General features: G+C 38.2%; 1 protein-coding gene across 1 annotated transcript in view; it reads right to left on the bottom strand.

Moving 5' to 3' along the window:
* The window catches only part of LOC121294292 (synaptotagmin-9-like), a 102,984-nt gene that overhangs the window by 15,841 nt on the left and 70,861 nt on the right, over positions 1-16,282 (bottom strand). The window contains exon 4 of the mRNA XM_041217866.1: positions 10,138-10,304. Within this exon, the coding sequence (XP_041073800.1) occupies positions 10,138-10,304 (167 nt within the window). The remainder of the gene's footprint in view (positions 1-10,137; positions 10,305-16,282) is intronic.

Genomic DNA, 16,282 nt, shown 5'->3' on the forward strand with positions numbered 1-16,282 from the left:
TTATTATTATTATTATCACCCCCATCCCCCACTGGAATGATGTAAGAAGTTACAGGTATATTTTAAATGACTAAGCTGACCGCTGGTGCATTCACAGAATAGTGTACTTGCTTGGTCTTATTTCCATGTGATTTTGTGTGAGTGTATGCTTGGTATTGGTCTTGGTACGTTTGGTCTTGGTCTCGGTACGTTTGGTCTTGGTCTCTGGTCTCAGTACGTTTGGTCTCGGTCTTGGTCTCGGTACATTTGGTCTCGGTCTCAGTATGTTAGGTCTCGGTCTTGGTCTCGGTATGTTTGGTCTCGGTCTTGGTCTTGGTACATTTGGTCTTGACTACATCATTGCTTCTCTGAGCACTTTATGGCGGCAATTTTCTTTGCTGGTCATAGGTGTATGACGTGCCATGTATTAAAAAGGTGTTAATGGTCTTTTTTTCCAGATTTAGCTTGAATCTTGTATTTTTTTTCCAGATTTAACTTAAATCTTGTATTTTTTCTACAGATTTATAAATGTTGTGAAAATATATATATATTTTTTAAATGTGTACATTCAGAAATAATTTATAAATCTATTTGCAAGATTTAACATTTAGCTAAATATATAATTAAATCTTAAATCTCTTATCCAGATTTAACATTTAGCTAAATATTTAACTGGCTTGCTAAATCTGGAGTTTATATACAATTGCGCTCCAACTTTTTTGTGCTTTCACATGATTTAATTGAGTCTTGTAATGCTAATCTTGGAATATGTACAATATTTAAACTAAATCTGGATAAAAAGACGCTAAAAGAAAATATTAATGCTTTTTTATTAACCCCATATTGGTGGGATTTTTTATTTATTTATTTTAAGAACATAAGAACATAAGAAAGTTTACAAACGAGAGGAGGCCATTCGGCCCATCTTGTTAGTAGCTTATTGATCCCAGAATCTCATCAAGCAACTTCTTGAAGGATCCCAGGGTGTCAGCTTCAATAACATTACTGGGGAGTTGATTCCAGACCCTCACAATTCTCTGTGTAAAAAAGTGCCTCCTATTTTCTGTTCTGAATGCCCCTTTGTCTAATCTCCATTTGTGACCCCTGGTCCATGTTTCTTTTTTCAGGTCGAAAAAGTCCCTTGGGTCGACATTGTCAATACCTTTTAGAATTCTGAATGCTTGAATTAGGTCGCCACGTAGTCTTCTTTGTTCAAGACTGAACAGATTCAATTCTTTTTGTCTGTCTGCATATGACATGCCTTTTAAGCCCGGAATAATTCTGGTTGCTCTTCTTTGCACTCTTTCCAGAGCAGCAATATCTTTTTTATAGCGAAGTGACCAGAACTGAACACAATATTCAAGATGAGGTCTTACTAGTGCATTGTACAGTTTTAACATTACTTCCCTTGATTTAAATTCAACACTTTTCACAATGTATCCGAGCGTCTTGTTGGCCTTTTTTATAGCTGAGTCAACAAAAACTCCTAGGTCTTTTTCATAGATTCCTTCTCCAATTTCAGTATCTCCCATATGATATTTATAATGTACATTTTTATTTCCTGCGTGCAGTACCTTGAGTCAAGGTATGCAGTTTACTTATAGTTGTACAGCTAGTTATTTACTTATTTACTTATTTATATATATATATATATATATATATATATATATATATATATACCATTTTGTCTGGAGCAGGAGAGCGGAGTGGAATGAAAGAAAGAGCAGAGCGGAGGATATTTTGAGCGGTGAACGGAATTATCACCGCTTCGCTGCGCTCACATTCTCTGAACTCAACACAGGCGCTTGCCATGAGAATACATTAACACAGGATTTACACATCACAAGGGAGTAGAAGTGAATAAACTCTGTAGCCCTTATATGAGAAGTGGGTAAACAATATATTGCCCAAATTCAAAGTGGGTAAAAGTCATTTACCTCGACTACACCACTGAGTAAAACTCCAAAGAAAAGTTTGAAGTACCTGGTATTGCCAGGCAGTCTCCCATCTAAGTACCAACCAGCCCTGAAAATTATTATTGTATTTCGTAGCATACACCCTTATCCAGGCCAATTTACAATTGTGACATTGTTTGTTTGTGTTTTTTTTTTTTTTATCTTGCATATATCTCATTCATACAGTTTTGTACTGGACCAATCTAGGCAAATCAATAATGTGTCCCCTACCTGGGATGGAACTCATAACCTTCCAGTCAAAGGTATAGTGCTCTAACCACTACTCCACATATGCTGCAAGCAAAACATCATTAATGTCTTGTTGTATAGCAATTTTTCTTTTTTTTTTAATTAACGAAAAATGTACTTTTTGTATATAGGTACACAAATGTTAATTGCTGTGGATAAAAGCCAAATCAATTAATATTAAATCAGCCAAATCAATTAATATGACATATTTTTTCTGGATTACTATTTAATAATGTATTTATTTATTTATACATTTGTAATATAAACATTCATTTCTACATTTATTTATTTAAACATATTTATTTCTAAATATAATTATACCTTTATGCATTTTTTAAATGAAACAAGTTAGACAAGAAAGCTACATGCTACTCTGGTGTAAAATTCCATTCTATGGTATCCAAACAGGAAACTAGATATTTTCAAACAGGAAATACAGCATTTCTAGAATCGAGCAGAACCTTCAAGTTTTCAGCAAAAGCTGGTCAGGCATGGATGTAATCTTAAAAATTTAACACATCTCAACAACAGTGGCACAGCGGTCTAAGGCTGTGTGCTCTTCAAGGACATCATGTAGCAAGTTCAAACCACCATTTTTTTTTTTCTGCGATATGTTCTGTTTTAAAAGATATAAATGCTGTGGATATCAAACTGCTTGCGATCCCTTGTTTATTTTGATGTTGACCAACATGTGGAATCACATGATTGATAAATGTCCAGTCATTTAGCTTTTCTGTTTGAAAAGTTGCTACACACTATTAAAAAAAAAGTAAACAGAAGGAGAAGAACAATTTTACCTTGGTTTGACGAGTTATATCTTTTTGTGTATGAGAAGCATTTCTGTTTTTTTTTTCACATTTAATGTAAGAAAGTTTCAGACATTTTGTTCTGGTACAGATGGTAATTCTAAGTGATTTAGTTTTGTTGCAAAAACAACAAAACTCTTGGAGCTGTATAGAGACTCAGTTTCAAACACGTTTTTCTAACTTGTACGAGGAACTACCATTCCTCTCAATCTCAGCAGTTTCAAACAAGTTTTTATAACTTGTACAAGAAATTACCTTTCCTCTCAATTTGTATAGAAGGTGATCAGTTTTCTCTCTGGTTGTATAGGTGGCTGTACTGTGGGAGGCGACTGATTATTTATTTTCTTTGCACGTGTTTTTTTTTTTATCAAAGGTAAACTATTATTTTTATATGTTGTTGTCTTAAATATGTTTCATAATGTAATGTTTGTATAGTACCAGTCAAAAGTTTGAGTACTTTTGCTGGAAAGTAGGTTTTTTTCATAATGACAATGTTTTACGTCGTATACGTTTCTGTAAATACTTGGAAATGAAAGCACATGTTACAATATACAAAACAAAACATAAGGAGTATCAAAGCAATGTCAAAGAAAATTGAAAATTGTCTCTAAATCTTGGATTCCTCAAAATAGCCACCCTTTGCCTTAATAACAGCCTCATAAACACGAGGCATTCTGTTAACAAGTTTCAGCAGGAAATCACCCGAAATGTCTTCCCAGCTCTTCTGCAGCAATTCCCAGAGATGTAGGGCACTTGTGGGTAGCTTTGCTTTGACTCTTCTGTCCAGTTCCTCTCATACAAGTTCTATGGGTGTGAGGTCTGGAGACTGAGCAGGCCAGGTCATTAGACTGAGTTGTCCTTCACTTTCCTTCTTCGCCAGATAGTTCTTGCGGAGTGTGTTTCGGGTCATTATCTTGCTGAAGAATGAAGTACTGCCCAACTAGTCGTAATCCTGATGGAATGACATGCCTCTGAAGTATGCTATGATAGCCATGCTGGTTGAGCTCACCATGGACTTGGTAAAGATCACCAACTCTGTCACCAGCAAAGCAACCCCAGACCATGACACTGCCTCCTCCATGCTTGACAGTGAGAACGACACATGCAGAACTCATGCGCTCACCCTCTCTGCTTCTTACAAATACTCGGCGGTTGGACCCAAACATTTCAAATTTTGGCTCATTGGTCCATAAGACTGACTTCCACTCCTCAAACATCCAGTTTCTGTATTTTTTGGCCCAGGCAAATCTCTTCCTCTTATTCTACACTCTTAACAATGGGTTCTTTGCAGCAATTCTTCCAGTTAGGCCAGCTTCACGCAATCTCCTCTGAACAGTTGATGTATAAACATTTGTACTTCTAGTAGCATTTAGCTGAGCTTGTATTTCAGGGGCAGTTAATCGCCGGTTTCGCAGACTTGTGACTCGAATGAACTTGTTCTCTGATCCTGAAGTCACCCTTGGCCTGCCTGACCTTGTTTGGTCCTCAGGAGTGCCAGTTTCTTCAAATCGTTTGATGGTCTTGGCCACAGCAGTTACAGACAATTAATTTCATTTGATTAATTTCAAACACACTGGGATCATCAAATAGTAAAGAGATATGGTAATTTCAAACACACTGGGGTCCTCAAATACTATGAGATACAGTACGCTCATTTCAAACACACTGGGGTCCTCAAAGATTGTGAAATATGTTAATTTTAAATACACTGGGGTCCACAAGACTAAGAGATATGTTCATTTCAAACACACTGGTGTCCTCAAATAGTGAAGAGATACTGTAAGTTCATATCAAACACACAGGAGTCCTCAAAGACTATGAAATATGTTCATTTTCAACATACTGGGGTCCTCAAAGACAATGAGATATATTCATTTCAAACACATTGGGATCATCAAAGAGTGAAGAAATATGTTCAATTTAAACACACTGGGGTATTCAAAGACTATGAGATATGTTCAATTCAAATACTGGGGTCCTCAAAAACTATGAGATATATTCATTTTAAACACACTGGGGTCCTCAAAAAACAAAGAGTTATGTTCATTTCAAACACACTGGGGTCCTCACAGGCCATCAGTTATGTTCTTTTCAAATACACTGTGGTCCTCAAAGACTATGAGACATGTTCATTTCTAACACCTTGGGGCCCTCAAACAGTGAAGAGATATGTTCATTTTAAACAAACTGTTGTCCTCAAAGACTATGAGACATGTTCATTTCAAACACACTGGGGTACTCAAAGACTATGAGATATGTTCATTTCAAATACTGGAGTCCTCAAAACTATGATATATGTTCATTTTAAACACACTGGGGTCCTCAAAAAATAAAGAGTTATGTTCATTTCAAACACACTGGGGTCCTCAAAGGCCATGAGATATGCTATTTTCAAACACACTGTGGTCCTCAAAGACTATGAGACATGATCATTTCAAACTCATCTGGGTCCTCAAAGAGTGGAGAGATATGTTCATTCCAAACACACTGGGGTCCATTTATGGATGTATTCACTGCAGTTTTAAGCCAATGACTTGTTTGATATGTAATGATGACATCACCGCAATATGATGTATGCAATACCATGAAGCAATCCCAGCCTACAGGTTTTTAAGTTAACTACCGTATCAGAGTTCTGGATACACTGAAGTAAGACAAGGTAGACATTGCAGTAGGATACATTTCTTTGTGTGGGGTTGTGTTCTTAACAACTAATCTTCTCTCTTCCTTTTCTTTGTAGTCTTGGCTTTCCTATGTTTAAGCTCTCGTTTTCACTTGAATTTGATCTAGTTTTTTCCTTGTAAGGTAAAGAGGAAAATTTCTATTTGTTTAGCTCTGTGGAAACTGGGAAAATAGTTTTTAATCTCCATGTTTCCAGGCTGGTTCTTAGAAAGGATTTAGATTAGCGCTTTGTAAATGAAGACAGGTTTGCTTGTGGAATTCCATTGTAATCTAATCTCAATACCTGTTCCTTAAAGAATGGATTTCAAGTTTGGTACATTTTGTTTCATTACTCATGGTATTTATACTGAAAGTCCAAAACGGACCATTTCTTCAAGGCTATGTTGACAAGCACAGTCGGAAGCAACATTCAGCAATACAGGCTTAACTGGGGCAATCTTATGACACAATAATCATGTGAATGATTGATAAACATGTAATAATGCAGAAACATTAAATGAAATTCAAATAAAAAGATCAAGGACAAAGAAAGCTGTTTCAATAAATAAACTGATTTAGTTTAAAATAACTGACATTTTCTTAATTTGGTGTTTGCTTAATAAATGAAATGTGTTTGACCTCAGTTTTTGATAGCTGTGCATAATTATTCATTTGAAACTCTGTCTATAACCTTATCTACCCCTACAGCATCTCACACATTTGCCATTTAAAAGGCATTGTGTTGCTAATAAATCCAGTGATGTCCCCTTCAGCGTTAATCTCTGAAAACAAACCCACAGGTCTATTTTAATGTATGTTTAAAGGTAGTGATGTGCAGTTCGTGAATGGATCGTTCTTTTTGAACAACTCATTATAGGGAATCCTAGGAATCGGTTCAGAATTCTGTTTGAATCGATTCATTTAATTTATCGAATTAAACACAGCCCAACAACTCATGAAATGAATCAGAAATGACTCTCGAATCTACAGATCATTCGCAAATTTCCAACTCTAGATTACACAGAGCCCACATAAATAAATAGAACTTTCGTTATAATTATTATACACGAGTACCAATATACAGTGGCTCTCAAAAGTATTCACCCCCCTTGGACTTTTCCATATTTTATTGTGTTACAACATGGAATCAAAATTGATTTAATTAGAAGTTTTTGCCACTGATCAACACAAAAAAAGTCCATATTGTCAAAGTGAAAAATAAGATCTACAAATTGTTCTAAATTAATTACAAATATAAAAGTGAAAATAATTGATTGCATAAGTATTCAGCTCCTTTGCTATGACACATCTAAATAAGCTCTGGTGTAACCAATTGTCTTTAGAAGTCACATAATTAGTTGAATGGAGTCCACCTGTGTACAATTAAGGTATTTCACATGATTTCAGGTTAAATACACCTGTCTCTGGGAGGTCCCACAGTTGGTTAGTACATTTCCTAACAAAAACTACATTATGAAGACAAAGGAACATTCAAAGCACCGGAATAAGGTTCTTCAAAAGCACCAATCAGGGGTAGGATATAAAAACATTTCTGAGGAATTGAATATCCACCAGAGCACAGTAAAGTCCATTATTAAGAAATGGAGAGAATATGGCACAACCATGAAGCTGTCTGGAACAGGCTGTCCTTAAAAACTGAGTATCCGGGTGAGAAGGGCACTAGTCAGGGAGGCCACCAAGAGGCCTATGGCAACTCTAAAGGAGTTACAGTCTTCCACAGTTGACCTGGGAGACATTGTGCATACGGCAACAATAGGCTGGTGCTTCGCAAAACTGGCCTTTACGGGAGAGTGGCAAAAAGAAAGGCATTGTTGAAAAAAACTCAAATCAAATCACGACTAAAGTTTGCCACAAGTCACGTGGGAGACTCTGAGACGAAGTGGAAGAAGATTCTATGTTCTGATGAGACCAAAATGAAGCTTTTTGGTCTCAATGCTAAGCGATATGTTTGGCGCAAGCCAACACCGCACATCATCCTAAGAACACCATCCCTATCATGAAGCGTGGTGATGGCAGCATCATGTTATGGGGATGCTTCTCTGTGTCAGGGCCTGGAAAGATTGTGAAGATAGAGGGCAAAATGGATGCAGCAAAGTACAGAGAAATCCTGGAGGAAAACCTGCTGAAGTCTGCAAGAGACCTGGGACTTGGGAGAAGATTCACCTTCCGGCAGGACAATGACCCCAAACATACAACCAAAGCCACACTGGAGTGGCTTAAAAACAAAAAGATCAATGTCCTGCAGTGGCCCAGTCAAAGCCCGGACCTCAATCCAATTGAGAATATGAGGAAAAAGTTGAAAATTGCTGTTCATCAAAGGTCCCCATCCTACTTGACGGAGCTTGAGCAATTTTGCAAAGAAGAATGGCAAAAATTGCAGTGTCCAGATGTGCAAAGCTGGCAGAGACTTATCCAAATAGACTCATTGCTGTAATTGCTGCCAAAGGTGCCTCTAGCAAATATTAACTTAAGGGGGTGAATACTTATGCAATCAATTATTTTCTGTTTTGTATTAGTAATTAATTTAGAACAATTTGTAGATTTTAGTTTTCACACAGTAAAATGTGGAAAAGTCCAAGGGGGGTGAATACTTTTGAGAGCCACTGTACTTACCTCTTATCACCAGACAAATGTTTTGGTTTTCCCAGATTTAACGCACATGTCTAATATTGTACTTTGTGTTGTTCTGTATTTTTTAGTATTATAGAAGCTGAGGGCATTAGCTGCATTAATTCATGCATGTCATCTAGGTAACTAAAAATCCAAGCTGTATTTATTCAATGTACATGTTTACTGTTTGTCAGATTGTATTATTTTGAAGTGCGTGTAGTGTATGCTAAGTGCTGCTAATTTCATAGTCAGAGTTGCCTTTCCTTTTGCTGTTCTGGTCTCTGATTCATTGTAACCGGGCAACCAGGTGGGTTTAGATCATATTGCTGAGAAAGTTATTAAACTTAATCCTGAATCTGCCATGTTGACTCCAAATGCTTTATAGTTTAGTACATGTTGCAGACCCTATGTTGGAGTCACAATGGTGTCGGCTTCATAATCTCAACAACTAAAAAATAAAAGTTAGAAAGGAAGTTTAAAATGTATCGAAACCCCAGAGGTCTTGTTAGCTCTGTGAAAGACACATGAACTGTCAGAATAAATAACACACATTATTGCTACACTTATATGTTGGCCCACTCTGTACAATCCTGTATAAAAGAGAAGACATTGACTATTCTTCATTTAATTTACACTATATCTTTTACTTTTTCATTTTTTAAAAAAAAAATCATGTTATTAAATAGGTTGCAGTTCAAGCCAAATGACATACTTTAAAATAAACAGTTAATACTTAAGTTTAAGGATTTTTTTTTTTTTTGTACTAAAACATCCCTATTGTGAAGCGTGGTGATGGCAGCATCATGTTTGGGGGATGCTTCTCTGTGTCAGGGCCTTGAAAGATTGTGAAGATAGAGGGCAAAATGGATGCAGTAAATTACAGAGAAATCCTGGAGGAAAACTTTTTGATGTCTGCAAGAGACCTGGGACTTGGAGAAGATTCATCTTCCAGCAGGACAAATACCCAAAACATACAACCAAAGCCACACTGGAGTGGCTTAAAACAAAAAGGTCAATGTCCTGGAGTAGCCCAATCAAAATGCTGGACTTCAAACCAATTGAGAATATGTGGAAAGATTTGAAAATTGCTATTCACCAAAGGTCCACATCCAACTTGACTGAGCTTGGCAGTTTATACGTAAGAAGCCAGGGATTTTTTTTTGGAAAGATTTGAAAATTGCTGTTTTTTTGCCAAGAAGAATTGGCAAATATTGAACGATCCAGATGTGCAAACCTGGTAGAAACTTACTTCAAAAGACTCATCTGTAAGATTGCTGCCAAAGGTGCCTCTACCAAGTATTGATTCAAGGGGGTGAATACTTATGTTCAGTTATTTTCTGTTTTGTTTTTGTAAAATTTATAATACAATTTCATGTGTAAACACAACTACTCAGACAATCAAGGATCCTTTCTGGGCATTTTTCAGTTCAAATAACCCAGTGATTCAGCCAAGACGTAACTGTTTTGTGTCAGTGAATAAGTGAATCAAACAAACTAATCTTTTGAACTGACTTACCAAACTGAACTGACTCAAACAAATCGAGTCAGTAAAAAGAATCGAACTGCATATGTTCGGTGGCTACCTCTAATCACATGGCTACCATTAAATCTAAACCAAAAAAAACAACAAAAAGCTGATACTAATGCATAAAATCTGCTTGTGCAGATTCTGTTTTGGTTACATGTTTAGAATTATCAGCCATTGTCATTCTGTGTGAAAGATGCAAAGTGTAGTGGCTGCTAGCTTCCAACGGGACGTGACTTAAAAATGCCCTTAAATTTAGAAACCTTATTGTCCGCAAACCTTATTTCACAGTATTTGTATTTCCACTAAAGCCCCCTTGCAGTTTTCCTACCTGCATGATGATGAACTCCAGAGAGAGGGGCAGCTCGTGGATCTCCCCGGGGGGCATGTCGAAGAGGAAGGGGGCGTTCCACACCGCGTTGTAGCCACTGGCCGCCTTCGTCTCCTTGCTTACAATCACACTGCCCCCATGCCGCAGGGTAATCACCACGTAGTGATCTGGAACACAGACAGTGTATCACAATGACAAAGTGCCTTCAAACTCCAATCACACTGCCCCCTGCTGCAGGGTAATCACCACGTAGTGATCTGGTATCACAATGACAAAGTGCCTTCAAACTCAATTTATTTCTGAGTGGTCCTTATTGCACATACACAAATATTGTTTTAATTTTTAATTTTTTTTTTGGTATATTTTGAGTAGTGGTAAACTAGGAGAACAGAAGAGCAGCCCCTGGACTCATCAAAGCACCTTAACAAACAGGTTGAATTAAAATTATAAAAACCAATTTGACTGATTACAAAAATCATAAAATGGAGGGGGTAGTGACAATGCAATTTGAAGTTTTAACATAGCCTCCCTAAAATGTATAAAGCTACTGTTATTTAACAAACTATACAAACAGAGCTATTATAGATATTGTCTTAAATACAATTATAAACTAGCAAGCTTTTCTTGTAGACTGAACTGGATAGTGATTGCAGCCAGTGGTGTAGTGGTAAATAAAAAAAAAACGTAGTGTGTAAACGCCAGTTTGTTGGAGTTGAACAAATAGATTGAATCGATAAACATGACTAGATAAAGCAGAGCCCCATTATTCTGTGCAGATTGGAAACGATTTTGAGCCCGAATTAATGATAAACATGGATTAGCGGAAATTGGGTTTGCTGTTTGGGAAATCCAAACAGCATTAACTGAAAACTAGAAAAATGCAATAATACAGATAAAATACAACGTCCCAGCAATGGTCAAAATATATACTGTAACATTTCACAGGACGCAGAAAACAGAGAGATGCTGGTTCCTTTTTTAAATCCTTTCTCTTTATTTATTTCTCTGGATGCTCTCAGCACCCAGACCAGATCCCACAGTTCTGTCAGCAACACAGGATTCATACAGCACAGATGCAGGAACACATCAACCATGGCAACCAGAACCAGAACGCCACCAACAACAACACTGAACGGCATTGCAGCGTCTTCTTATAGGGTTAAGGGCCGTTCACACCGGACACGGTGCACATGCCACTTCCTTGCGTGTCACTCTGAAGTCGCTGCAGACCAACGTTCATACTGAACACGGCACGGGAAAGTCAGTGGGCGGGGGAAAGTCAGTGGTCGTCAGTGTTGTTATGTCACGGCTGCATGGTCAAGTTTACGGTCGCCCTTCCTTTTTTTTAAATACAAAAAATTTATGTATGAGCAAAACTATATATATATATATATATATATATATATATATATATATATATATATATTTTAACTCCCCACACACACACCATCAGAATCCCCCACAATTACCCAAAATATCAAGCAATTGTGTTGTTTAAAATAAAATAAAAACATGTTGCTTTTAAAAATTGAGATATTTTGTTTCTTGTCAGAACCAGCATTTTTTTTTAAATAAAAGTCTCTCCATTCTGTCACTCTCATATAAGGGTTGTAAGAGACAGTAAAAGCAGCAGCAAGAAGGTACATTAATAAATTGCTTGTCATTCATTATCCATTTAATGATTAGTATTCATTTTAATAATGTTATAATATATTAATATTACCAAGGTCTAACTACTTTATACCAGGTAATTATTTTGAAAAACTTTCTCCTGTAAACTTTATACTGTATAAATTACTGTAACCGATCAATGCAAAAACAAGACAATACATGATCATGGGTTATATTAACAAAGACCAGGACTTTCACTTCAACACCAGGTCAATTATTATTTATTCATTGATTTTGCTCTGTAGGAAGGAGATGAAGGAGAGGCTACTTCTGAAATAAGAATCATTGGGAATCACTGCCTTAAACAATGTAATAATATTCTTTTGTACAGTACAACTAATGTGCAATACAGCTCAAAGCGCTTTACAAGCAGAATACAGCAGAGTAAAATACAGAAAGAAAAAGTATAATTATTAATAGCAGCCCAAAGCACTTTGCAAGCAGATTACAGAATAAAATACAGAAATAGAAAAAAAGTACTATTATTAAATTATATATATATATATATATATATATATATATATATATATATATATATATATATATATATATATATATATATACACACATATAGCTCTGGAAATAATTAAGAGACCATTGCAAATTTTTCTTAATCAGCATCTCTACATGTATGGCAGCCATTCCATTCCAGTGCCTGTTGAATTCCAACACAGGCACACCTCATTCTACTGAATGATGCACTGATTAGGGGATCACCTGAACTAAATCTTACTTAACGAGGAAAAGTATAAAAACCACTCCTATGGTCATCACTATCCTCTTGCAATAGGAACAGCTGGATGGCAAAACAGTGCTAGTAGTACCTCAAAAGTAATTGGAATCAAAAAATAACTATTGACCATGCCCAAAGAGTTGAAAAGGAAAGTTTTGAGTGAGGAAAAGAAGGGTTCAATTCAGTTGGTTAGTACATTTCCTAACAAAAACTACATCATGAAGACGAAGGAACATTGAAAGCAAGTCCGGAATAAGGTCCTTCAAAAGCACTAATCGGGTAGGATGTAAGAACATTTCGGAGGCATTGAATATCCCCTGGAGCACAGCAAAGTCCATTATTAAGAAATGGAGAGAATAAAGCACAACTGTGAATCTGTCTAGAACAGGCTGTCCTCAAAAACTGAGTATCCGGGCGAGCAGGGCACTAGTCAGGGAGGCCACCAAGAGGCCTATGGCAACTCTAAAGGAGTTACAGTCTTCCACGGCTGAGCTGGGAGACACTGTGCATACAACAATAATAGTCCAGGTGCTTTCCAAAACTGGCCTTTATGGGAGAGTGGCAAAAAGAAAGCCATTGTTGAAAAAATCTCACCTCAAATCTCGGCTAGTTTGCCAGGAGGCATGTGGGAGATTCTGAGACCAAGTGGAAGAAGATTCTTTGGTCTGATGAGACCAAAATAGAGCTTTTTGGCCTCAATGCTAAGCGCTATATTTGGCACAAGCCTAACATCGCACATCATCCTGAGAACACCATCCCTACCGTGAAGCATGGTGGTGGCAGCATCATGCTATGAGGATGCTTCTCTGCGTCAGGGCCTGGAAAGCTTGTGAAGATAGAGGACAAAATGGATGCAGCAAAGTACAGAGAAATCCTGGAGGAAAACCTGCTGAAGTCTACAAAAGACCTGGAACTTGAAAGAAGATTCACCTTCCAGCAGGACAATGACCCAAAACATATAGCCAAAGCCACACTGGAGTGGCTTAAAAACAAAAAGGTCAATGTCCTGGAGTGGCCCAGTCAAAGCCTGGACCTCAATTCAGTTGAGAATGTGTGGAAAGAGTTAAAAATTGCTCTTGACCAAAGGTCCCCATCCTACTTGACGGAGCTTGAGCAATTTTGCAAAGAAGAATGCAAAAATTGCAGTGTCCAGATATGCAAAGCTGGTAGAGACTTATTCAAATAGGTAATTGTAATTGCTGCCAAAGGTGCCTCTACCAAATATTAACTCAAGGGGGTGAATGCTTATGCAATCAATTATTTTCTGTTTTGTATTAGTAATTAATTTAGAACATTTTGTAGATTTTATTTTTCACTTTGACATTATGGACTTTTTTGTGTTGATCAGTGGCACAAAGTCTTAATTAATGCATTTTGATTCCATGTTGTAACACAGTAAAAAGTGGAAAAGTCTAAGGGGGGTGAATTTAAGAGCCACTGTAGACAATGTGGAGAAGCTATAACAAAGGCCAACAGGATGCTCAGATAAAAGTGTTGAATTTAAATCAAGGGAGGTAATGTTAAAACTGTACAATGCATTAGTAATACCTCACCTTGAATATTTTGTTCAGTTCTGTTCACCTCGCTACAAAAAGGACATCAAGCATTCAAAATTCTAAAAGGTATTGACAATGTTGACCCAAGGGACTTTTTTGACCTGAAAAAGGAAAACAAGGACCAGGGGTCACAAATGGAGATTAGATAAAGGGGCATTCAAAATAGGAGGCACTTTTTTACACAGAGAATTGTGAGGGTCAGGAATCAACTCCCCAGTAATGTTGTTGAAGCTGACACCCTGGGATCCTTCAAGAAGCTGCTTGATGAGATTCTGGGATCAATAAGCTACTAACAACCAAACGAGCAAGATGGACTGAATGGCCTCCTCTCGTTTGTAAGCTTTCTTAGGTTCTAACTGTCCAAGCATATTATTTCATGTTGGGGTTAGCAAACTACCCCCTTAAGGCTGGTTCACACTGGACATACAATTCAGACTAAGGCTACGAACGGACGCAGGCTGAGCGATCTTTTCCCCGCATTAGTTCTTTTTGATTGATTTAAAAAGGACAATAAAAATAAAACTTTATTATTGTGTGATTGGCAGCAAATGCCACCATTCAGTTTCATGGTAAAATCTCTGACATTCTCTGAGACTTTGTTGAGCTGACCCGCTCAATTTAACCACCCCGCTTTCAGTAAACACTGGTTGCATTAAGTAACTGAGCTGCTCAGAGCGCTATTGAGCATTTTGTATCGGTGATCAGAGTGAGTGGACAAAGATGGCTACCTGCGGGAAACAAGTAGAGTTGACCGATGGACTTCAACAATGAAGAAATTGATCAACTTAATGAAGCTATGTATTAATAAAATATCGAAAATTTTGACATTTATGGTGTATTTTAAAAAAAAATAATGAAACCGTTTCAAACCGTTGGTTGCTATAATGCCCTTACTAAGATACAGAAAACACGTTCTAATTTGTTTTCTAAAGTCTAATTTAAGTATATTTTAGTGTGTATAAATGTAGCATTGATGTGTTATAGTTATTATTTTTATTCGTGTTAGTATCATTGTAATTTTTAATTTTCAGATCAACCTTATGTCGCAGTCAAAACCGAGCACCAGCAATGGACCTGTCAGCGAGGTGTCTGTACTGAGGGACAGTACCTTAACACAAGGCAAGTTACTTTTTATTTATCTGTTTATACATGTGGTTTTGGGTGATGTAAAATGTAGCACTTGCCTTGTTAAAATTTGTTGGTCAGGGAGCCAGCGAGAGGCCAAACGGCAGCATGCAGAATCGGAAACCGCCATCCCTCTTGGGCACCAGGAAGTACCTGGAGTAGAAGCCACTGAGGGCATCGCTTGGGTTTACCTAGCGCACAGCGTGCTTCTGTTGAATATTGGCAATCTCCTGTTGAAGGAGAATTGCGCACGCTGATTCGGCGGTGGTAAGGAGCACACCCTTGAATGGTGGCGGGCCTAAGCGAAATTGTAGAGCGTAACTGTCACTCTACAGTCAATTGCACCCAGGAGTCCTGGGTGCAGCCTCACCATAGGTCGTGACCAGTGGTCAGTCTGGTTTTGAGGGGGGAAGGTGGCAGCTGGAGCCCCTCAGGGACGGTCTCCCATGGGCTTGGGAGGGGGCACATCTTTCTTAGGCCCCGGCCTCAGTCTCCAGCCGGAGAACCAGTTACGCCTGGCCGGCATTGGTCCCTTACCGCTGGCTCTTCTTCTGCCTGCTTGCTTGGTCGGGTCTGGGGTGGGAGGGCCAGACCCCACCTCCCAGTTGCCCCTGTCAGGCTGGAAGGCCACTTAGGGCACTGGTGGTTCCCGTGAGGCATGAGAATTTTGAAGCGACAAAACTTGGCCTTGTGGGACCGGAACACACTGCGAGTTCGTGTAGTTACGTCGAGCCCCGGTGTTATACGGGCCACAACAGCCCAACCTTGTCGTTTGGAAGAGCCAAAGGTGCTGTTAGACAATCGGTTTCACAGTAACATTGAGTGGCCGGTTGTGCTACCAGCGCCGCTAGAGACCTGCCTGATGCCTGACCTAACTCCCCCATCAGGTCAGTCATCACCCCCGTCACCGCCTGAAGCTCCCCAGCGTCCATCTCTGTTGCCAGTTCCTGCAGCCTCGCCTCTAGCTGCGACTGGTAGAGCACCAGTATAGACATTGCGTTTGCCGCTCGTACTGACAACGCTGCTGATGCATATGCTTTTTTGAGCATGGTGTCAGTAG

The sequence above is a fragment of the Polyodon spathula genome, chromosome 19 (assembly GCF_017654505.1).
Source record: "Polyodon spathula isolate WHYD16114869_AA chromosome 19, ASM1765450v1, whole genome shotgun sequence".
In the NCBI taxonomy this organism is placed as follows: domain Eukaryota; kingdom Metazoa; phylum Chordata; class Actinopteri; order Acipenseriformes; family Polyodontidae; genus Polyodon; species Polyodon spathula.